The following is a 24662-nucleotide window of genomic DNA, read 5'->3' on the forward strand; positions in this document are numbered from 1 at the left end:
CAAACAGTATCCACAATCTAAAGTATCCAAGGAACTCTTACAAATCAGTAAGATAAAATTAAATGACCCACATGGAATTTTGGTTAGCCAGAAGGAGTGAGTTCAAGACATGTGTTGTACATCACGCTAACTATAGTTGATAACAATCTCATGTACACTTGAAAATTGCTGGCTAGGCACTATTGTTCAAGCCTGTAATCTCTCTCAGCACTTTGGGAGGCCGAGGCAGGTGGATTGCTTGAGCTCAGGAGTTGGAGACCAGCCTGGGAAGCATATTGAGACCTTGTCTCTATTTAAAAAAAAAACGCAAAAATTAGCCAGGCATGGTGGCACGCGCCTGTGGTCCCAACTACTTGGAAGACTGAGGTAGGAGGATTTCTTAAGCCCAGAAGGCAGGGGTTACAGTGAGTGGAGATTGCACCACTGCACTCCAGCCTGAGCAACAGAACAAGATCCAGGCAGGAGGGAGGGAGGGAAGGAAAGAATGAAGGAGGGAAGGCGGGAAGGAGGGAAGCAGGGAAGGGAGGGAGGGAAGGAAGGAAGGGAAAAGAGAGAGAGAAAGAGGGAAAGGAAAGGAAAGGAAGAAAGAGAAAGAAAGAAAGAAGGAAAGGAGGGAGGGAGGAAGGAAGGGAGGGATAAAAGAGAGAAAGAAAGAAAGAGAGAGAGGAAGGGAAGGAGGAAGGGGGAAGGAAGGGAGGAAGGAAGGAAGGAGCGAAGCAGGGAGGGAGGGAGGAAGGGAGGAAGGATGGAAGGAAGGAAGGAAGGAAGGAAGGAAGGAAGGAAGGTTGCCAAGAGAGTAGATTTTAAATGTTCTCACTGCAAACTAATGATATGAGTATGTGAGGTGATGCATATGTTAAAGGGCTTGCTTAGTCATTCAACAATACATCCCTACATCAAAACATCATGTCATACACCATTAATATATACGGTTGTTCCTTGTCAGTTAAAAATAGGGAAAGGGAAAAAAATCAAACGACCCAATGGAATACAACAGCAAAAGCCATTCACAGAAAAGGAAACTCCAGGAGCCAATAAACCGATGGAAAGAGGTTCAACCTCATTAGTCATTAGGGAGGAATGCACATTGAAACCACAGTGAGATATGATCTCACCCTCATTTGCAAAAACAAAAAAGTCTACAGCACACGTGCGTTGATGACTCTGTAGGCTAACCAGAGTCTCAGACACTGCCTGTACCCTGATTCAGTAGTGCCCTTCTGGTTTTTAGTCTCTGGGTGCCACCCATGGTAAGAATTGTATTAAACAGCCTGGACGCAGTGGCTCACATCTGTAATCCCAGCACTTTGGGAGGCCAAAGTGGGAAGATCGCTTGAGGCCAGGAGTTGGAGACCAGCCTGGACCACATAGGGAGACCCAGTCTCTATGAAATATTTTTAAAAATTAGCTGAGCATAATAGTGCATGCCTGTCAACTCAGCCACTCAGGAGGCTGAGGCAGGTGGATCACTTGAGCCCAGAAGGTTGAGACTGTAGTGAGCTAGGATTGTGCCACTGCACTCCAGCCTGGGCGACAGAGTGAGATCTTGTCTCTAAAAAGAAAAAACAAGAAAAAAAAGTATTGCACAAAGCTGTTCATTAAACACACATGTGAAACTGAAGCAAGAGCCTAACAAAACAATAATTACTCCTACTACATGCAGTGTGCTCTTCCAATATCTACTCATTCTATTTCACAACCAGCTGAATTGTTTTCACTACCCTCCAGTGGGTTAAAGCATTCCTTCCAGAAACATCCACTTGTGAACAAAGAGACATGTGCATGGCAACGTTATTTCCTATCCCCAGGAAAGGGGAGCTGTATCAGCTGGGTGTGTCAGCTTGAGGCTTGAGGGATGACTAAGCGGTGGTGAAAACGAACCCAGTCCGCAAGCATCAACACAGAAAGAGCTCATAAATGGCCGGGCGTGGGGGCTCATGCTGGTCATCCCAGCACTTTGGGAGGCCAAGGCGGGCAGACCACTTGAAGTCAGGAGTTTGAGACCAGCTGGGTAACTTGGTGAAATCCCATCTCCACTAAAAAGACAAAAAATTAGCCGGGCCTGGTGGTGCATGCCTGTAGTCCCAGCTGCTCGGGAGGCTGAGGCAGGAGAATCGCTTGAACCCAGGAGGCGGAGGTTGTAGTGAGCCGAGATTGCGCCTCTTCACTCCAGCCTGGGCGACAGAGCAAGACTCCATCTCAAAAAACAAAAAAGCCACTGAAGCAGAGTTGAAGGAAGAGTGGGGCAACATGGCAAAACCCCACCTCTACGAAAAATACAAAAAAAAAAATTAGCTTGGTGTGGTGGTGCACGTCTGTAGTCCCAGCTGCTCGGGAGGCTGAGGTGAGGGGATTTTCCCGGCTGGAAAATAGTGCAAAGGCCCTGTGATAGCCTTGGCACAGTCCAGGAACAGCAGAGGCCAGAGTGGCGGATCGAGGAAAAGAGACGCTACAGATAAGGAGAGGAAAGAAGCTGGATTTTAGGTTTTAAGCAGGGGCGTAAACTCATCAGATGGATACTGTAAAAACACCACTCTGGCTGGGCTCAGTTTGTTAACTATTGAAACGCTCATGAAGAAATACATGGGGAGTTACTACACTAGTCTCTTCTTTTGTGTGTGTTTGAGATTTTCTTCTTCTTTTTTTTCTTTTAGTTTTTTCAGATAGAGTCTTGCTGTGTTGCCCAGGCTGAAGTGCAATGGCGTGATCTTGGCTCACTGCAACCTCTGCCTCCCCGGTTCAAGTGATTCTCCTGCCTCAGCCTCCCAAGTAGGTGGGATTACAGGCATGCACCACCATCCCTGGATAATTTTTGTACTTTTAGTAGAGACAGGGTTTTGCCATGTTGGCCAGGCTGGTCTTGAACTCCTGATCTCAAGTGATCCACCCACCTTGGCCTCCCAAAGTACTGGGATTACAGGTGTGAGCCACCGCACCTGGCTGGTGTAGTTTGAGTCCACAGGATTTGCTGATGAACAGGGTGCGAGATGGGAGAAAAACAGCTTGAGCTGAGCCCCTGAGTGCAAGGTGGTTCAGGGGCATTTGCAGAGACGGGCCCTGAAGAGGAGCAGATTTGGGAGTGGAAAGAATCACTCTCGGGTCTGGGCTTGTTGCCAGACCTGTGGCCTCCAAGGAGATGTCAGTTTCATGGCTGGGTGAACAAGTCCAGAGTTCAGGGGAGAGCCAAGACTAGGAGTCATCAATTTGGGAGTCACCCACAAATAAACAGTATTTAAAACCACGGGACTAGATGAGATCACCTAGGAAGTGGGTGTACACAGAGAAGGAAGAAGACCCAGGACAGAGCCAGGGGCCTCTCCTAAGCTTAGAGGTAGGAGAAGAGCAAGGAGGAGGCAGTGAAGAAGATGAGGTAGGAAGAAAACTCCAAGGAAGGGAAGTTGCCATCTGGTCCTCAACAGCCCCCACACCCCATCAGCACCAAGGTCACCCCTCCTCAGCCGTCCCTGACTCTTGACACTCCAGCTCTTGCCAAGTAACTGCAACAGCCTCGGAACTTGCGGTTCACCCAGCTGGCTCTCCCTGCCGCCTTCTGGAGCCATCTTGGTAAAATGCAAATCTGAAGCCACAACTCCCCATTACACATTCAGGGTTAGAAAGCACGTCCATAGACCAGGCGTGGTGGCTCATGCCTGTAATCCCAGCACTTTGGGAGGCCAAGGCAGGCAGATCACCTGAGGTCAAGAGTTTGAGACCAGCCTGGCCAACGTGGCAAAACCCCATCCCTACTAAAAATACAAAAAAAATTAGCTGGGCGTGGTGGCACATGCCTGTAGTCCCAGCTACTTGGGAGGCTGAGGCAGGAGAATTGCTTGAACCCAGAAGGCAGAGGTTGCAGTGAGCCAAGATTGCACCACTACACTCCAGCCTGGGCAACAGAGTGAGACTCCATCAAGAAAGGAAGGAAGGAAGAAAGGGAGGGAGGGAGGGAGGGAAGGAGGGAGGGAAAGGAAAGGAAAGGAAAGAAAGAAAGAAAGAAAGAAAGAAAGAAAGAAAGAAAGAGAAAAGAAAGAAAGAAAGAAAAAGAAAAGAAGGAAGGAAGGAAAGGAAGGAAGGAAGGAGAAAGGGAGGGAGGAAGGAAGGAAGGGAGAAAGGGAGGAAGGAAAGAAGGAATGAAGGAAGGAAGGAGAAAGGGAGGGAGGAAGGGAGGGAGGAAGGGAGGGAGGGAGGGAGGAAGGGAGGGAGGGAGGGAGGAAGGAAGGGAGGAAGGAAGGAAGGGAGGGAGTCCATAGCCTGGGAACCAAGCTCTCCATGGCCTGGGTCCTGCACACATCAAAATGGACACCTGTAACATTCCCCGCTCATCACACAGGTGCACATGAAGGAACACACGCCCTCACACCCCAGGAGCAGCACAGGAGCCCGCACTGTGGCAGGCCAGGTCTCCCCAACAACTGTTTCAGTACTGACTGAGTGGTTAATTTAAATATTAAAAGCCAGTGCCCTTATACAAAGGCTGGGATGTAACAAAAGCCCACCAAGAGTTTTGCCCAGGCCTTTCCTGGGCCTTAAATCACGACAAAATAATGAAGGAATTCTTAACAGGACCATTTAGAATTAAGCAAGTTTTATTTTGGGTCTGAAGAAACTCCCCAGGCCTCCACAAACAAATTTATTGGCGGTCTGAAGGAACTCCTCAAACCTCCATGATTTAGCAAGAGATAACAGGAATCACCCCAGCACCTGGACCCATTTAGATAAGTAAATTTACTGAGGTTCCAGAGGAAGAGCTTCGGGACTCAGACCTTAGTCATGGATTAAAAGAAATTAATCACTTATGTCTTCAGATGAATGCACACTTACACATAGACATATAGCTTAGAAGGTGTATAGCTCTGGAAAACTTTGTAACTTTGAGTTAGTCGGGTGATAATTTCCACGCCTTCTCCCTGTAAACGGTTACAGAAATAAAAACTCTTTTCCTCCCCAGTTTGTGTGCATCTCGTTATTGGGCCACAAGAAGTAGCAGCCCGACCCTCAGTTTGGTCTGGGAACAGTACCACAAGCCATTCTCCCCTCCCTCCTTCCTGGATGGAAAGCTCACACCCCACACCTGAGCCTCAAAGTGCCAGATCACACTTTCCCAGCTTCTGTGGCTTCTGGAAATACCCTCCTCCCATAGAAAGAAAGAGAAAGGCCAGGTAGGTTCCTCACACATGTAATCCCAGCATTCTGAATGCCAAGGAGGGAGGATGGCTTGAGCCCAGGAATTGGAGACCAGCCTAGGCAACATAGCAAGACCCCATCTCTACAATTTTTTTTTTTTTAATTAACCAGGCTTGGTGGCAAGCACCTGTAGTCCCAGCAACCCAGGAGGCTGAGGCAGAAGGATTGCTTGAGCCCAGGACGTAGAGGCTGCAGTGAGCTAGGATTGTACCACTGCACTCCAGCCTGGAAACAGAGCAAGACCCCTCTCAAAAAAATAAAATTAAAATTAAAAATATAAAGGACAAAAGAGAGAGAGGGAGGGAGGAAGGGAGGGAGGGAGGGAGGGAAGGAGAAACAAGGAAAAGCTCCTGCCATTCCTAGCCTACTTTGGGCTTTGTTTTGTTTGTATTTTGTTCTTTGAGATGGACTCGCTCTGTTGCTAGGCTGGAGTGCAATGGCGCAATCCTGGCTCACTGCAACTTCCGCCTCCCAGGTTCAAGCGATTCTCCTGCCTCAGTCTCCCGAGTAGCTGGGACTACAGGTGCCCGCCACCATGCCCAACTAATTTTTGTATTTTTAATAGAGACAGGTTTTCGCCATGTTGGCCAGGCTGGTCTCGAACTCCTGACTTCAAGCGATCCACCCACTTCGGCCTCCCAAAGTGCTGGGATTACAGGCATGAGCCACCACACCTGGCCTGCCTTGGGCTTTGAATGTAAGGATGCAAGGAATGTTCAAGTTGCTGCCACCATTTGTGACCAGAAGGAGCCAACAGTGCAAACACACAATGTGGCAAGTGAGAGGTTGGCACCAGGGTCCTTGTGAGATCAGTGGGCCCCTGGCCTGGCCCCTGTGCTGCTGACCACTGGCCTTCTTGCTGTAAGAAAAATACCAAACCCCTAATATTTAAACCACTTGGGGTTGGTTTTTGTCGTGTTTTGTTTTGTTTTGTTTTGTTTTGTTTGTTTGTTTGTTTTTGTTTTTTTGAGACAGTGTCTGCTCTGTTGCTCAGGCTAGAGTGCAGTGGCACAGTCCTAGCTCACTGCAGCCTCAACCTCCTGGGTTCAAGCGATCCACCTCAGCCTCCTGAGCAGTTGGGACCACAGGCACGTACCACCACACCCAGGTAATTTTTGAAGTTTTTTGTAGAGACAGGGTCTTCCTATGTTGCCCAGGCTGGTCTCAAACTCCTGGGCTCAAGCGATCCTCCAGCCTCGGCCTCCCAAAGTGCTGGGATTATGGGTGTGAGCCACTGCACCCAGCCAATGGATCATTTTAATACATCTCCCACCCCAAACTGTTTTCTCTTCCCCAAGCCCCCAAGCTCCCTCTGTCACTTTGGCAGCAACTAGACTTGGTGGGAGGGGAAGCTTGATATCCACGGCCCGTAGTATGTAGGGTCCAGCCCTATGGGGCTTAGCGGGTGTTCTCCCCGTGTGCGGAGATGAGAGATTGTAATAAATAAAGACACAAGACAAAGAGATAAAGAGAAAACAGTTGGGCCCGGGGGACCACTACCATCAAGATGCAGAGACTGGTAGTGGCCCTGAACCGGCTGGAAGTGCTGATATTTATTGCATAGGAGACAAGGGGGCAGGGTAAGGAGGGTGAATCTTCTAAGTGATTGACAAGGTGAAGCAAGTCACGTGATCATAGGACGGGGGGCCCTTCCCTCTTAGGTAGCCGAAACAGAGAGAGAAGGCAGCATACGTCAGCGTTTTCTTCTATGCACTCATAAGAAAGACCAAATACTTTAAGACTTTCACTATTTCTTCTATCGCTGTCTACTACGAACTTCAAAGAGGAACCAGGAGTAGAGGAGGAACATGAAAGTGAACAGGGAGCGTGACTATTGAAGCACAGCCCCACAGGGAGGGGTTTAGGCCTCCGGATGACTGCGGGCAGGCCTGGGTAATATCCAGCCTTCCACAAGAAGCTGCTGGAGCAGAGTGTTCCCTGACTCCTCCAAGGAAAGGAGACTCCCTTTCGTGGTCTGCTAAGTAACGGGTGCCTTCCCAGACACTGGCGTTACCGCTTGACCAAGGAGCCCTCAAGTAGCCTTTATGTGGGCGTGATAGAAGGCTACCTCTTGCCTTCTAGGTCACTTCTCACAATGTCTCTTTAGCACCTGACCCTATACCCGCCGGTTATTCCTAGGTTATATTAGTAATTAAAAGCTAATGATTAATAATGTTTATAATAATGATTGATAATTGTCCATGATCATCTCTACATCTAATTTGTATTATGACTATTCTTATTCTATTTTCTTTATTATACTGAAACAGTTTGTGCCTTCAGTCTCTTGCCTCGGCACCTAGGTAATCCTCCGCCCACAGGAGTGAGAGGGTCATTTTCAGCAAAAGACACAGAAAAGGCTTTGAGGCTCCAAAAACTTAAGACTTGAGGGGAGTAAAGGATTAGAGGCAAAAAAAATAAAGCTTGATGAGTCAGAGAAAGGCCTTCCAGCCCCAAGGCTAGAACAGGCTCCTGGGCCAAGGAGGAGAAAAACTGGAGGAGGCTTGTGCTTTGAGGTATTTCAAGATGTTTCAGGCACATCTCATACTTTTCCTGCCCCAAGCGTTTCAGTCATTTAATCAGCTGTTTCTCTAAGGAGCTCTGGTTCCTTTTAGTTGATAACGCTTTTTTTTTTTAAAGAGATGGGGTCTCGCTGTGTTGCCCAGGTTGGAGTGCAGTGGTGCAATTTCTGCTCACCGCAACCTCCGCCTCTCAGTTTCAAGCGATTCTCCTGCCTCAGCCTCCCGAGTAGCTGGATTACAGGTGCGTGTGCTACCACTCCCAGGTAATTTTTGTATTTTTAGTAGAGACGGGGTTTTACCATGTTGGCCAGGCTGGTCTTGAACTCCTGACCTCAAGTGATCCACCCGCCTCGGCCTCCCAAAGTGCTAGAATTACACACATGAGCCACTGCACCTGGCAAGAATGCATTTTTAGAACCAGATCTGGATGCTCGTTGTGGTGATTACTACTGAAGCGTTAATTGTGTTTAGGTCATTTTGGCAGACAAAGCTAGGAAACTCACAAATACACACACATACATGTATGTCTATTTACATATCTTTCCATTTATTTATGTTAAAACCCATGAGTTTACTCTAATATCTCCCACTCTCCTCCAACGCTACAGGGTTCCTTCTACTCATCACCCTGTAAAACCAGAAAATCTAAGACAGGTCTCAGTTAATTTGGAGAGTTTATTTTGCCAAGATTGAGGACGCACGCCTGTGACACAGCCTCAGGAGGTCCTGACGTCATGTGCCCAAGGTGGTCGGGGCACAGCTTGGTTTTATACATTTTAGGGAGACATGAGACATCAATCAATGTATGTAAGAAGTACATTGGTTTTGTCTAGAAAGGTGGTGACAACTCGAAGCAGGGAGGGGGCTCCAGGTCACAGGAAGGTGAAAGACAAATGGTCGCATTCTTTGAGTTTCTGATAAGCCTTTCCCCTGTAATCTCAGCTACTCAGCAGGCTGAGGCAGGAAGTGGAAGTTGCATGAGCTGAGACTGAGCCACTGCACTCCAGTCTGGGTGACAGAGCGAGACCCGGTCTCATAAAAAAAGAATGCCTTCACCATCTGGGAATGCAGTCCAGTAGGTCTCAGTCTTATTTTACTCAGCCGCTATTCAAGATGGAGTTGCTCTGGTTCAAACATCTCTGACACTTCGACACTTCTACCCCCTAAACATCTCTGAAGATCACCCACTCCTCTCCGCAGTCATGACCTCTACCCAAGGTCATGCAACCATCACCTCCTGCCTGGACAGCTGCAACAGCCTGCCAAATTCTGCCTGCCCAAACCCTTGATTCCAACACAGGTCCTCTAGACCAGAGCTTCTGAACATTCAGCTGCCTAGAAATCGCCTGCAGAGTTTGCAGAAACACAGAAACTCTGGGCTGCATTCCCAGCAATCTAATTCTGATTCAGAAGGTCCCAGGTCAACTGAGAATTTTTACTTTTTTTTTTTTTTTTTGAGATGGAGTCTTGCTCTGTCACCCAGGCTGGAGTGCAGTGGCGCAGTCTCTGCTCACTGCAATCTGTGCCTCCCAAGTTCAAGCTATTCTCCCACCTCAGCCTCCTGAGTAGCTGGAATTACAGATGCCCGCCACCACGCCCAGCTAATTTTTGTATTTTTAGTAGAGATGGGGTTTTGTCATGTTGGCCAGGCTGGTCTCAAACTCCTGACCTCAAGTGACCCGCCCACCTCAGCCTCCCAAAGTGCTGGGATTACAGGTGTAAGCCACCGCGCCCCGGCCTAATTTTTGCATTTCTCACAAGCTTCCCTAAGGCATCTCCTAGAGGAAACCAAGATGTTACGGAGGCTGACGCTGCATATCTTCAGGTCACACTTCCAGCCGCAAGACTCTCTCTGCTGTCCAATACAGTAGCCACTAGCCACATGTGGCTATTTAACTTATTAAAATAAAATGTGCCAATACGGTTTTTTAAAATAAAATTATTAAAATAAAATTTGCCAGGAGGCAGAGGTGGGAGAATCGCTTGAGACTAGGAGTTTAAGACCAGCCTGGACAACATTTTTTGTCTCTACAAAAACTACGAAAATAAAAATAAATAGATAAAATTTTAAAAAGCCGGGCAAGGTGGCATGCACCTGTAGTCCCAGCTACTCAGCTACTCAGAAGGCTGAGGCAGGAGGCTGGCTTGAGCTTGAGTTCAAGGCTGCAGTGAGCTATGGTCAAGCCACTGCACTCCAGCCTGGGCGACGGAGTGAGACCCTGTCTCATAAAACAAAACAAAAATAAAACAAAATAAGTAAATACAAATACAAAGTAAAAATGAAAGCTAATCCTAGGTCCCTCTCCTGCCCATAAGAATTCAGAGACTCCCCAGTGCCTACAAACCTCATGCTTTTAGGAAGCATAAAGGACTTCAGGAGGCAGGAGGGCAGTTGGAGGGGGATGGTGGAGGTGCTGCTACCTGACGGTGGAGGGGGAGGCCGGGGCCAGACCACCGAGAAGCCCCTAAACCCGCGCAGCAGGAAAACATCTCCGCAGTCCCTGCTCTACCAAGGCTGGAGGAGGGCCACAAGCCTTGAGCTCATTGGCTGGCGGTGGGAGGTGGGGGGGGCGGACTGCCAGCGCCTTCCTTTGACTGGCTATTTTCTCTCAGCGGAAAGCCAATCATTGCGTGCAGGCGGTGAGGGTGTGGCCAGGGTCGCAACACAGGCCCCGCCCCGAGTCCCGTTGCCCACACGCCCCGGGCGCGCTGGATTGGCGGTGAGTTCTGACTCCGGCCTCCTTCGAGACCGTTTCGCTCCGGATGTCGCCCACCTCCGACCCTCTCCCAGTCGGAGGGCGGGAAAGAGGAAGACAGATCCTTCCTCCAGCCGCGGGGCACCCCCTTCTCCCACCTTGCCCTTCCCCCAGCCCTGCAACCCCAGAGTGTAAATATCCAAGCCCGCCCTCTCTGCGCTCAGTGTCCCCATCTGGGATAGGGGCCGGGATAGGGGTCGCGCTGGCAGGAGGCCTGGCAGCCTCCTCTGCAGGGGGAGGAGGGAAGGGGGAAAAGAGGGGATGGGCGATTGAGGTGGACCTCGAGACAGGGCAACGGTGTCCCCACAGGAGCATGGCCCAGGAGGAGGGTGGGAGCCTGCCCGAGGTGCGGGCGCGGGTCAGGGCCGCGCATGGCATCCCCGACCTGGCCCAAAATCTCCATTTCTATGACCGCTGGGCTCCGGACTACGAACAGGTAAACTCATCTGGGGCCTTGCCTCCACTAGACCAGCCTCCATTTTTCTACCTGTAAAGTGGGGAATCAGCCTTGCACCCGGGGGCGGCTGTGAGAACGAAGTGAGGCCTGGCTAAGAACCCTACAGTCCTACCCCTTCCAGAACCCGCCCCACAGCTCTGGATTGGCAGCCCCATCAGGGGCCATGACCTCCTGAGGGGGGCTGCCTGGAGGAGGTGCTATTGAGAAGTCACTGTGGGGCCGGGTGCGGTGGCTCACACGCCGTAATCCTAAGCCCTTTGGGAGGCCGAGGCGGGCGGATCACCTGAGGTCAGGAGTTCGAGACCAGCCTGGCCGGCATGGTGAAACCCTGACTCTACTAAAAATACAAAAATTAGCCAGGCCCACGTGGTGGCAGGCGCCTGGTAATCCCAGCTACTCGGGAGGCTGATGCAGGAGAATTGCCTGAATCCGGGACGCAGAGGTTGCAGTGAGCCAAGATCTCTTCACTGCACTCCAGCCCGAGTGACAGAGGGAGACTCTGTCTCAAAAAAAAAAAAAAAAAAAAAAGTCATGTGGACTCAGCAGAGAGAGCCGCTTGGCCAGGAGAGAAGGTCCCTGGAGGGCTGAGTCTACTGTACAGTGGGCTGGGGGCTAACTCTCCAGTCCTGGCCCTTTAGCAATGGGAAGCACCTCATGCCTGGGCGTCTCCTCATGCTAGCCCCAGCCAGGCTTGATCCCCAACACACACAGCTTAGCCTGGCAGACTCTGAGACCACCCCATAAGGGAGATTCCACAAACACTGGGGCACTGGTGTTGTAGGCCCGGCACTCTTTCCCCAGGATGTGGCCACCCTGCAGTACCATGCGCCCCGCCTCGCAGTGGACTGCCTCACACAAGCCCTTCCAGGCCCGCCCCACAGTGCCCTGATCCTGGACGTGGCCTGTGGCACAGGCCTAGTGGCTGCCGAGGTGAGGCTCTTCCGGATCCCCTGCCTACTCCTTAGCCCCGCACTTCCTCAAATCTCCTACTGCCCCTGGCCCCAGAACCCTGCCCCGCACCTCAGACTCACTGTTTCAAATGCATGAGACAGGACCAGGCATACTGTGGCTCACACTTTGGGAGGCCAAGGCAGGAGGACAGCTTGGGGCCAGGAGTTTGAGGTCAGCCTGGGCAACATAGCAAGACCCCTGTCTCTACAAACAAATTTAAAAATTAGCCAGGCAGGGTGGTGCACGCCTGTAGTCCCAGCTACATGGGAGGCTGATGTGGGAGGATCACTTGAGCCCGGAAGTTCAAGGCTGCAGTGAGCTATGATCACGCCACTGCACTCCAGTTTGGGCGACAGAGAGAGACCTTGTCTCAAAAATTTAAAAAAAGCAAACGCATGGGCCACATTCAGTGCAGAGTCCACTGCCCTGCCAAGGTGCAGGGACCCAGCCGGGAAGTGTCAGGTGTGAACCATGACTGAGTCTCCCACCCCTACCCCAGCTGCGGGCTCCAGGCTTCCTCCAGCTGCATGGGGTGGATGGGAGCCCAGGGATGCTGGAACAGGCCCGGGCCCCCGGCCTCTATCAGCGCCTCAGCCTCTGCACCCTGGGCCAGGAGCCTCTGCCCAGCCCGGAAGGTACTTTCTCTCCCACCTCCACACCCCGAGGCCCACCCTCATGAAGCCCTTTCCCTTGCTGATCCTCCATCCCCCTCCCACACTAAGCTCCCAGTCCCTCACTCAACCCTGCACCCCACGATCTGACTGCAGCCCAGAACTGGGCCATACTTACCTTATCCTCTAGGGGACCTGGGTCCTGCAGATGCGGGTAGTAGCCTCGTCCCACCCCTAGGGTGGTCTGAGGCCACACCATAGACAAAGTACCTTCCAAGCATCACACCATGTCCCCACCCCCCCACACACACACAGGGACCTTCAACGCGGTGCTGATAGTCGGTGCCCTCAGTGACAGCCAGGTGCCCTGCAATGCGATACCTGAGCTACGTGTCACCAAGCCAGGTGAGGAGCAGCCCAGCCAACCACCCCCAACCCCCGTCACCATATACCTTCCCCTGTGCATAGTGCAGACACAGGCCCCAGAGCCCCTCAGGCTAAGCGAGGGGCAGCGTCCTGCCCAGCGTCACACACAGCCTAGCCTAACATCCCAGCCACCAACAGCAGACCCAGGCAAACAGGCGGGGCAGACAGGTGGCCAGCTCGGCTCTTATCCATGGACGACCAGGAGCAACTCCACCCTCCTCTGCAGCCTCCATTTCCCAGCCTGGGAGTCAGGTGGTATAAATGCTACAATCCAGTCCCCGTAGGACTGCAGTGAGAATCAGGTGAAATCCTGTCTCTAAGGTTTTTGCTTTGGTCCTGGCCCACAGTGAGGGCTCAGTTCTGTTCCTTCCTCTCCCTGCTTCCTCACTCATTCATAGACTGCCTTTGGGGCGTCTCTTTCTCTTTGCTGGTCTCAGTCTTCTCATCTGGGAAATGGGGCTGCTCAGGGGAGATGAGAGCTGTGAGCACCGTTTGTAAACTTTGCACATTGCGCTGCCCGGGCAGGTGTGTTTCCCGTCTCCTGCTGTGTTCTTGCTCAGCGCTTTGCTCTGCTCTGGGCAGAGGGCTCAGACCCTGCCCTCTGGGCCTTGATCTCCAACCCACTGGGGCCCAGGAAGGGGCCAGAGAGCACAGGGCCTGGTCAGAGGTGGCCCCACGAGAGCCGTGAGTGCTCACTGCTCCCAGAATTTATTTATTTATTTAATTTGAGACAGAGTCTTGCTCTGTCACCAAGGCTGGAGTACAGTGGCACAATCTCAGCTCACTGCAACCTTCACCTCCCAGGTTCAAGAGATTCTCCTGCCTCAGGCTCCCAAGTAGCTGGGATTACAGGAGCCCACGACCACACCCAGCTAATTTTTGTATTTTTAATAGAGACGGGGTTTCATCATGTTGGCCAGGCTGGTCTTGAACTCCTGACCTCAAGTGATCCGCCCACCTTGGCCTCTCACAGTGCTGGGATTACAGGCATGAGCCACTGTGCCTGGTCCTGCTCCAAGAATGTAGAGAAGAGAGGCATTTCCGAGACCAGGTGAGGAATCCACGTGGGGCGCACCCTAAGGCAGAAAGGAGAGGGGCTGAGCATGAGAACGAGGAGGCGCTGGCTGGCTGCAGGACAGGAAATCATAGAGGTAAAAATGCTTCCTCTCCCTCCCATCTCTGCACCCCTTGCCAGGCCCAGCAGAGGCTGTGGCTAAGCCTGGGCAGGTCTGGGCAGGCATCCGGGGAGCCCTGAAGGCTGACAAATGCAGGGACACGGATGGGGTTAGCTGGAAAGGTCAAAGTTGGGCCCAAGAAGACAGGAACTTTCTACTGGGTAAAGCAGCCAGGATCGGACTTCCTAGCCCAACCTGTGCTTGCTAAGCCCTTCAGCCCCATCAGGCTGCCCATGGGTGACAATCTCCCCTGCTCCGGAGCCTCTCCTCTCACCGCGCTCCCTTCTATCAGCAACACCCTGCTTCTCCTTACCCCCTCCTCCAGGAAACCTTCCCAGACCAGTCACTGGGGCTTCCCCATCTCTCCTTCTCAGTGCACCTGAGGCCACCCTGGGCACACTATAGGTGCCTGGAACTGAGGTGACAAGGCCATTCAGCCAGCACTTACTGTAGGGCACTTCAAACACACATACCAGCCTTCCTGTGATGTTAGATAATCATCCTCTCTGTGCCAGCTGGGAAACTGAGGCCCAGAGAGGTGAAGGGATAGCCCAAGATCCAAAGCCCACATGGGAACTTTCTTCCTGTCCATTCAGACACAGTCACATCCTCCAGCAGAGGCGTGGGTGAGTGGTGAGGAGGGTGTCTCCTCAATCCAGGAGAATTACATCAAGAATTCCCCACCAGGCACAGTAGCTCACACCCATAATCCCAGCACTTTGGGAAACCGAGGCAGGGGGATCCCTTGAGCCCAGGAGTTCAAGAGCAGCCTGGACAACATAGCAAGACCCCATCTCTACAAAAAAAATGTTTAATTAGCCAGGCATGGTGGTGAGCACCTGTGGTCCCAGCTACTCAGGAGGCTGAGGTGGGAGGATTGCTTGAGCTCATGAGTTGGAGGCTACAGTCAGTTATGATTGCGCTGCTGCACTTCAGCCTAGGAAATAGGGTGAGATCCTATCTCAAGAAAGAAAAAAAAGGGGGGGTTGGGCAGGCACAGTGGCTCACGCCTATAATCCCCAGCGGGCAGATCACCTGAGGTCAAAAGTTCGAGACCAGCCTGGCCAACATGGCAAAACCCCGTCTCTACAAAAAATACAAAATAGCCAGGCGTGGTGGCGCGTGCCTGTAATCCCAGCTGCAAGGGAGGCTGAGACAGGAGAATCACTTGAACCCAGGAGGCAGAGGCTGAAGTGAGCCAAGAGCATGCCATTGCACTCCAGCCTGGGTGACAGAGCAAGACTGGGTCTCAAAAAGAAAGAAAGAAAGAAAAAGGAATTCCCGATGTAAAAGACACAGAAAGACTGCCCTGGGAAGGAAGCTGGAAGAATTTCTTGCCTTGAAGGGACAACCATCCCCAGCAGAGATGGCCCAGGACTGTGGCTCCTGCCCCTCCCCGACCTCACCTACCCCTCTCCCCCAGGTGGGCTGGTGTGTCTGACCACCAGGACCAACTCGTCCAACCTTCAGTACAAGGAGGCTCTGGAGGCCACCCTGGACAGGATGGAGCAGGCTGGGACGTGGGAGGGCCTGGTGGCCTGGCCTGTGGACCGCTGGGAGCTGGCTACCTCCGAGCTGGAGGTGGTATCTGGCATCTCTGCCAAGGATGGCTTCATCTCCGGCATTGTCTACCTGTACCGAAAGCGGAAGGCGACCCAGGTTGAGGAAGTGAGATCCAGCCCCCAGCCCCCAGCTGGCCCCTGACTCCATGTGGCCTTAGCTGGGCCCATCTGCTGGGCCTCCTCTGCCTCCCCTGTAAAATGGGACCTCCAAACCAACCCTGCCCCTCAGAAATGCCCTGCCTATTAAATGAGCTCCCAGAAAACAGTGGCATCTGTTCCTGTGGGTTCCAGAATCGAGACGTGGCAGGGTGTGGTGGCTCACACCTGTAATCCCAACACTTTGGAAGGCCAAGGCAGGAGGATCTCTTGAGACCACAAGTTCAAAACCAGCCTGGGCAACATAGTGAGACCCCTATCTTAAAGAAAAATAGTAAAAATTAACACTTTGGGAGGCCGAGGCGGGAGGATCACTTGAGGTCTGGAGTTCGAGACCAGCCTGGCCAACATGGCGAAACCCTGTCTCTACTAAAAATACAAAAATTAGCTGGGCATGGTAGCACACCCCTGTAATCCCAGCTAGTTGCGAGGCTGAGGCAGGAGAATTGCATGAACCCAGGAGGCGGAGGTTGCAGTGAGCTGAGATGGTGCCACTGGGTGACAGAGCGAGACTCTGTCTCAAAAAAAAAAAATTGGAAAAATCAGCCAGGTGCCGTGGGTGCATGCCAGCTATTTGGGAGGCTGAGACAGCAGAATCACTTGAGCCTGGGAGGCAGAGGTTGCAGTGAGCCTAGAGCACACCACTGCACTCCAGCCTGGGCAACAGAGCAAGACTCTGTGTCAAAAAAAATAAAAAAAAGAAAAGAAAAAAAGCAAGAAATGATGGAGAAGACCCCTTCCTGGGGCCTCCCTGGATCCCTCCTTCCAGAGTGCTGGATCCGCTCACCTCTAACTTACTGACAAGAAAATGAAGCCTGAGCAAGCTTGGAACATGCTTTGCACAACAGTGGCAGGGCAGAGACTCAAGGCCAAGGCCAAGCCCAAGTGGTTGCTGAGGCCCAAGTCCTGTCCTGGACAGCTCCCCCACCCAAATTCGGAGTCCAAAATCCCAAGCTGTAGGTCTGGGCCTGGGCCACACTTGGTTTCCTCATCGATCAAGGGATCAGAATGCCGAGCTCTGGGCGTGGCTTGAAGGCTGCCCTCCAGGTGAAAGGCATTTGGTGACCCTCAGCACCTCAGGGATGTGAACAGGGCTGATAATAATTTCTCCATCCAAGAGAATGGGAAGACTTCATGGGGGAGGAGGCTGGGAGCTGGGCTTTCAGGATGAGCAGGATCCAGAAGGGTGGAGAAGGGAAAAGGGACATTCCAGGCTGGAAGCAGGGACCGGCTGTGCAAAGGCTGGGAAGGGGGACCTGTAGGGTGACTCAGCAAAGAGGAACAGACCAGCCTGGCTGCCCAGACAAAGCTGGAAAAACAGCGGGGTGGGGGTGGCAGGTGGCCCATACCTCGGAGCTGGGAGCCCACGTGGGGACGTCCCTCCTGGGGTCCCCAACCCTTCACCGGGGTCCCAGGCATACACTGTTTCCTGTATATGGGTTTACCCTCCAACCCATATACAGTGGACATGGTGATACCTTGGGGGCCCATTTAATTTCTTTTTTAAGGTGATACCTTGGAGGCCCATTTCGATTTTTTTTTTTTTTCATTAAGAGATAAGGTCTCGCCCCGTCACCCAGGCTGGAGTGCAGTGGTGCGATCAAAGCTCACTGCAGCCTCAAACTCCTGGGCTCAAGCAATTCGCCTACCTTGACCTCCCCAAGTACAGGGATTACAGGCATGAGCCACCACACCCAGCTAATTTTTTAAACTTTTTGTAGAGATGGTGCCACTATGTTCCCCAGGCTGGTCTCAAACTCCTGCCTCAAGCGATCCTCCCACCTCGACCTTTTAAAGTTCTGGGATTGCAGGTGCTCACTACCGCACCCGGCCCAGCTCCAATTTTTCACAATTCCCTGGATCTCGTTTGTTTTTTTTTTTTAAGTGTTTATGTCCCGGCCAAAACACAGTGGTCCTGCCCCTGACTGACCCCACCCCCCACCCCCGCACCCAGGCCTCCAGCCCTTCCCCACCCACCTCCACAGTTGAAATCAGAGACAATAAAATTTCCTCCTGTGCACAGGTCCCATTTATTGTAGAAAATAATAATAATTACAGTGATGAATAGCTCTTCTTAAATTACAAAACAGAAACCACAAAGAAGGAAGAGGAAAAACCCCAGGACTTCCAAGGGTGAAGCTGTCCCCTCCTCCCTGCCACCCTCCCAGGCTCATTAGTGTCCTTGGAAGGGGCAGAGGACTCAGAGGGGATCAGTCTCCAGGGGCCCTGGGCTGAAGCGGGTGAGGCAGAGAGTCCTGAGGCCACAGAGCTGGGCAACCTGAGCCGCCTCTCTGGCCCCCTCCCCCACCACTGCCCAAACCTGTTTACATCACCTTCGCCCCTCCCCTCTAAACCCGTCCATCCACTCTGCACTTCCCAGGCAGGTGGGTGGGCAAGGCCTCAGCCATACTCCTGGGCGCGGGTTTCGGTGAGCAAGGCACAGTCCCAGAGGTGATATCAAGGCCTACCCGGAACAGAGGAGATGCAGGCAGACAGAGTGGGGAAAATGTAAATGGGGACAGTGGCCAACACCGATGCAGGCAGATCCCAAAGTCAGGGTTAAGCCATCCTGGCCAGCAGAAGCCAGCTCCCCACTCCACCACCACACCCTGTCACTTCCGTCCCTCCCCAATATCCAGAGGAGGGTGGACTCTGTTCTTGCTAGCAGGAGGCGGCCTTGGGAAGGTGTCCGAGTGGGCCAGAGAGGCTGAAGGCTGCTGCCTTCCTGCCTGGCTCAGTCTCTGCCCAGTCCCCAGTCCCCAGCAGCCAGTGGCCGGTGGCAGGGCCCTCCTGGGGTCACAGCCTGCGCTGAGCTCAGTCCAGGGAAGAACAAAGCAGAGAGGAACAGAGTGGAGCCGTGGCACCTTACACGTAGTTGCTGGCAGCAGCAGAGCGGGCAGCAGAATACTTGGCGGAGTAAGGCTTGTCTGTGCGGGGTGGACAGTTGCAGCAAAGCAGCCCCCCGCCAAGGAGCAGCAGGCCGGAGGCGGCCCAGCCGACGTAGAGCGAGGCACCCATCTCCCGCTTCTGCCCGGAGGCCACCAGTGGATTGTAGAAGTCTTGGATGATGTTGTGGGCCGTCCAGGACACGGGCACTATCACCATAAGGCCGGCCAACAGGAACACCACGCCCGCCACGATCATGGTCTTGGCCTTGGCGCTTTCATCCTCCAGGCAGTTGGTACACTTGCCCCCCACCACGGACAGCAGCACGCCCAGAGCGGCCACGATGATGCTAATGATGACGAGGGCGCGGGCCGCCTGCAGGTCCTGCGGCAGTGCCAGCAGCGAGTCGTACACCTTGCACTGCATCTGGCCGGTGCTCTGCACCACGCAGTTCATCCATAGGCCCTCCCAGATGGTCTGCGAGGTGACAATGTTGCTGCCGATGAAGGCCGTCACGCGCCACATGGGCAGCGCGCAGCACAGCATGACGGCCAGCCAGCCCAGGACGGCCAGCGCAATGCCCATTACCTGTAGCCCCATGGAGGCCATTGTTCAGCGTCCGCGGGAGTTGAGGACCTGGAAGGCTGAGGGGATCCGGCTGTGGGGGCCGTAGGATTCCAAGCGCTGGGGACGGACTTAACGTTCGCAGAGTGCACCTTTGCACTGTGAGTCAGGAGATAAAGCCAGTCCTGATGCGCAAGCCAGCAAGTGTGAGCAGACCAGTTCCTTCCAGCCGACAGCTGCCAGGGCACTCTCTCTCGGGGACAGGTTGAGCAGTTATATGGCTCTGGCAGAGGGGCGGGGGCAGAGGGAGGGGTTTTCATCACTGGGGCCTCCTCCTGACCAGTTTCTCTGGATTCCTGAGCCCAGGCCAACAAAGGCACTTTTGAGGCCCCAGCCCCGGGTCCCTGAGTCACTATCCAGTCTCAGAAGAAACTACTCTCTCCCCTTCCTCAAAGCCCATGCTGAGGTCACCCGGGAGACAGACACTGAATCACAGCCCAGGGACAGCTGGATGTTCACAGGTTAAGGCCAGGGGGCAACCAGACCCAGCCAGGTTTGGGAACCTGAAGACCAGGGTCCCCACAGGCCAGTGCCTCCTCATGCCAGGCTTAGGTGGGAGGACAGAGTGGGGACCCTGAGGGAGAGAATTTGAGAATGAAGTCTTGGAAACGTCCACGAGAAACCCCACCTTGATTATTGTCATTTCTTGTCCTTATCAGTTTCATCACTGGCAGTTTCACGACTGTTGTGAGTATGATCATTCATGCATCTGGCCTCACCAGCAGTCTTTGCGGCATTGGCCGGATAAAGTTACGTGTAGGGGAGTGAGGAGCCAGGAGGCCAGGACTCTGGGGTACATCACCCACTCTCACCCATCTTTATCACCCAGCTTCTCTGCTTGGCTAGAAGAGGGGCCTTGGACATGATGCACCTTCAGCCAAAAAGAGACAGAAGCCTGTCCCCTCTCCACTTCCATGGAAGTTTAGGCTGGTGGGCTCTGTTCCTGCCGGGATCCAGCTTGCCCAGAACTGGGTGGGGCCAGTCACCAACGACAAACATGAACTAGATCCTGGAGACATCATCACCCCAGTAAATGGGTGTTTACCCTGTGGAGACATACAAAGCCTTCCAATAAAGCCAGAGTGGGTGCAAAGTCCCATGAGATTTCAAAGGGAAGGGGAACTCTTCCGGGGTGGAGGTGGTGGTGCTGAGGGAGCTTGACTGCAAAGGGGTGCTGTGTGGCACAACTCCAGGAGGCGCCAGATTCTTGGAGTATGCTACAGAAGGCATCGTGAACAGGTCCCCCAGAAAAGTTTTGCAAGGCAGTGGGACAGGCTGAAGGAGGACATTCTGGTAGACGGTGGGCCAGGCTGGACAAATGCAGCTCGTTCTGGGATGACAGCCCTCAGGAGAGATGTGCAAGGCAGCGAGGCTAGTGAAGGAGGACATTCAGGCAGAGAGAACAAGGGCAGAGGTGGCAAGGTGGGGAAAGGCAGCTCGTTCTGGGAACAGCCAGGAATCCAGTTTGACCAGAGACTGGGCTGGGGAGGGAGGGACCAAAGTAAAAGGGTCAGAAATTTCTGCCTGGAATGTCACCAAGCCCTGGAAGATAGAGGGAGGGTGGAGGGTCTAGGATCAGGAAGAGCTTGGTTCAGGGCAGATGACTGAGGGGACCTCTGGGAAGGGGTCATCGTGGGGGTGATTGAGAGTGTCTAGGGCTCATCCCAGCCGCACTGAGGGAGCTCCTCCTCACCCGCCGTGTGGTCATTTTGCATCTCTCTTCCCAACCATGCTGGGAGCTCTGCAGGGGCCAGGGCTCCAGTGTGTTCCTGAGCCGCCGCCATTGTCCAGCACTGGTGGTTGTGTGTCCAGTTCTGACCCAGAAGGATGCATAGTCCTTGAGCTTCCTGAGGGAAAGTCTTCAAGAGTGCCATGGTTTGGGTTGAAGCAATCAGTGAGTACCCATGGGAGGTATTTGAGATGGATCTGTTGACCGGCTAATGAAGCACAGGGCAGGCTGGGACAATCTAGCATGATCCACCTGTGTTACAGACGGGAAGTTGAGGCCTGGTATTGTGGTTAACTCTATACACATCCGTCTTCCCTGCTAGCCTGGGGCTCCTAGAAGACAGGAACAATGCCTTCTGCAACCTCAGTGCCCAGCATCTGGCTTGATACATCACAGATGCTCAAGAAATGTGAGGAGTGGTTGCTGCGGCTCATGCCTATAATCCCAGCACTTTGGGAGGCCAGGATGGGAGGATCGCTTAAGGCCAGGAGTTTGAGGCTGCAGTGAACTATAATCGCACCATTTCACTCCAGCCACGGGCAACAGAGCAAGACTCTGTCTCAAAAGAAAAGAAAAAGAAATGTTTGGGCCGGGTGCAGTGGCTCACACCTGTAATCCCAGTACTTTCGGAGGCCAAGATGGGCGGATCACGAGGTCAGGAGTTAGGCCAACATGGTGAAACCCCATTTCTACTAAAAAATACAAAAATTAGCTGGGTGTGATGGCGCACGCCTGTAATCACAGCTACTCAGGAGACTGAGGCAAGAGAATCGCTTTAACCTGGGAGATGGAGGTTGCGGTGAGCCGAGATCGCGCCATTGCACTCCAGCCTGGGTGATAGAGCGAGACTCCGTCTAAAAAAAAAGAAAAAAAAAGACATGTTTGATGATGGAAAGAACGAAGCATTCTCCAGTTTCAAATCACACTCCTATACCTTGACCCCCATCATAGGCACACACACCAAAGCAAACAGAGATGGTTTCTGCCCAGACCACGCCTCCCTGGGGCTTTCTTTACAAGGCTCCCTCTACACACAGAGTCTATGGGCTGAATAACACCAAAGATAAGTAACATCATGATTGGCGATAAGTGCTTTCCTGGAGATGACCTCATCACAGCCTCCTGCCAGTCAGCAGGGCAGGGACTTTTATTGCCTTGGCTCAAAGGAGTACACTGAAGCCCAGAGAAGGCCAGGGGCTTGCCCAGGACGGGTGGGCACTCCAGCATGGGTGCCTCCTTCCCCAGGTGCCTCTTACCTGTGGTCCCAGCCAGGTAGCCTTTAACAAGCTTTCTGAGTAGACACGTGACTTGGCCAGATGGCCAGAACCTGCCCTCCCCAACCCCCCGCCCGCCTCCTGCCCCCCCGGCCCCCGCCCCGCCACTTCCTGCCCTTGCTTTCCTGGGACACAGCCAAGTGCCACTTGGAGAAGCAGGCATGGGGGAGGGGAGCATGCAAGCCCTACAACAGTCCACCTGTGGCCCTACAGAAGTGACTAAGAAGCTGTCCTTCCCTGCCAGGCATAGCCACGCGTATCGGGAGCTGAGAGCAGGGAGGGGTTGGGGGTTGAGGAGAGGGCAGGTACAGAGGCTCCAGGCATAGAGCAGACACAGGGCAGGGGAAGAAGCACAGAGCTCACGCAGGGCTAGGGGACCCAGGTGTGAAGGAGAGGCCAGAAGGATGTCCTTGGGGATCAGCCAGTAGCTCAGCACAAGTGGAGCTGGAGAGAGATTTGTTGATGCTTTGTTGATGCCAAGAGACCGTTGGCTCAGTCCCACCCACCTGCTGCGGGAAAAACACCAGCAAAGGCAAGGTGCCTCTCTCCTCTCCGGTCCAGCTCCCACAGCCCTAAGGCAGAGGAAAACAAGGAAATTTACCTCTAGGCCTGCATCTGGCCCTCTTCCCAAAGCCCGAAGATCTTTTACAGGAACACCTTATAAGACATCTGCCATTCATCACCTTGGTTTTGGGGTCAGAGAGTACAGGGTTGGCACTCATTTATTTTCTTTTTCTTCTTTATGACATGCACTGTGTGATTTTGTGCTGACAGAATTGGATCACGTGCTGTTTTTTCTGTTTGTTTTTTGTTGTTGTTTTTTGTTGTTTTTGTTGTTTGTTTTTTGTTTTGAGACGACACGATCTCTGCTCACTGCAGTCTCCACTTCCCGGGTTCAAGCAATTCTCATGGCTTAACCTCCCGAGTAGCTGGGAGTACAGGCGCACACCACTACGCCCAGCTAATTTTTGTAGTTTTAGTAGAGACAGGGTTTCAGCATGTTGGCCAGGCTGGTCTCAAACTTCCAGCCTCAGATGATCTGCCTGCCTCGGCCTCCCAAAGTGCTGGGATTGCAGGGGTGAGCCACTGCGCCTGGCCACACGTGCTGGTTTCTATCAAGGATAAAAACCACCAGATCAGCTCACCCATCTCTGCCCACCCCGTAAACCATCTTTCCAGCCCAGGAACCATCTCTGAGCCACAGCTTCCTCCTTTGTAAAAATGAGGATGTTGCACCCCCTCCAGGATCAAAAATCAAAAACAGACGTGAAATGAGATGGGGATGTGAAAATGCTTCATGAGCCAAAAAGCTCAGGACAAAAGCTGGGAAGCTGTGTATCCATAAGCCATCCTACCAGCCCTGTGACCTTGGAGAAGCCAATTCCATCTCTGAGCCCCAACTTCCTCCTTTGTACAATGAGAACACTGGGGCCCACTCCCCAATCTGAGATACATATGAAATGAGAGAAGGAAGTAAAAATGCTTCGTGAGCCAAAAAGTTTAATAGCAAGAGGAGGGAGCAAAGTTCCGGACGCAAAGCAGCTGCTGCTCAGTTCAGATCCTGATCATAACAGGTGGGAGCTAGGACTTTTCAGACCCCTGTCTCCAGAGTTCCAGGGGCTTGGCCAAGTCCCCAGTTGTTTTGTTTTGTTTTGTTTTGTTCTGTTTTTTTGAGACGGAATGTCGCTCTCACCCAGGCTATAGTGCAGTGGTGCAATCTCGGTTCACTGCAACCTCTGTCTCCCAGGTTCAAGCGATTCTCCTGCCTCAGCCTCCCGAGTAGCTGGAACTACAGGTGCTCGCCACTACGCCCAGCTAATTTTTGTAGTTTTAGTAGAGACAGGGTTTCAGCATGTTGGCCAGGCTGGTCCCGAACTTCTAGCCTCAAGTGATCTGCCCTCCTCAGCCTCCCAATGCTGGGATTGCAGGCGTGAGCTACCGCGCCTGGCCCCAAGTCCCCAGTTGTAACACACACACATGCAGCTTGCCCTGAGTTCAGCTCCTTGGGAGTCCCTAGCAAAGGGGCAAAAACAAAGTCTCCCTTCTAACCCCAAGCTCCCGCTGGCATCTGAGCCCCAGAGCCAGTGATGGACCACTGTCCTGCAGCCAAAAAGATCTCTGTGAGCTGAGCAGTCTAGCTCCCAGAGCCCATACTCCATGTCTTCTGGGAACAGGAAGACTAAAGCCAGGGAAGCCAGTATATATTAAATTGATTCCTAGGGCGGACACAGTGGCTCACACCTGTAATCCCAGCACTTTGGGAAGCTGAGCTGGAAGGATCACTTGAGCCAAGAGTTCTAGACCAGCCTGGCCAACATGGTGAAACCCCGTCTGTACTAAAAATTAGCC

The 24662-nt window shown here is 52.9% G+C and overlaps 2 protein-coding genes across 2 annotated transcripts; one reads left to right on the plus strand and one right to left on the minus strand.

The window, feature by feature from the left end:
- Positions 1-10391: 10391 nt before the first annotated feature.
- Positions 10392-15907, plus strand: METTL27 (methyltransferase like 27). The gene is given in 7 exon segments (XM_016945293.3): positions 10392-10426; positions 10772-10898; positions 11721-11849; positions 12370-12505; positions 12797-12886; positions 15506-15626; positions 15628-15907. Coding segments are annotated over 6 exon segments (726 nt in total). The 5' UTR covers positions 10392-10426; positions 10772-10775; the 3' UTR covers positions 15755-15907.
- A 1907-nt stretch (positions 15908-17814) lies between these two features.
- On the minus strand, positions 17815-20422 carry CLDN4 (claudin 4). The gene has a single exon (XM_054655791.2). It carries the CDS (start codon positions 19293-19295, stop codon positions 18666-18668), a length of 630 nt encoding a protein of 209 aa, XP_054511766.1. The 5' UTR covers positions 19296-20422; the 3' UTR covers positions 17815-18665.
- Between the last annotated feature and the right edge of the window lie 4240 nt (positions 20423-24662).

Source organism: Pan troglodytes, chromosome 6, assembly GCF_028858775.2.
Source record: "Pan troglodytes isolate AG18354 chromosome 6, NHGRI_mPanTro3-v2.0_pri, whole genome shotgun sequence".
NCBI classification, from domain to species: domain Eukaryota; kingdom Metazoa; phylum Chordata; class Mammalia; order Primates; family Hominidae; genus Pan; species Pan troglodytes.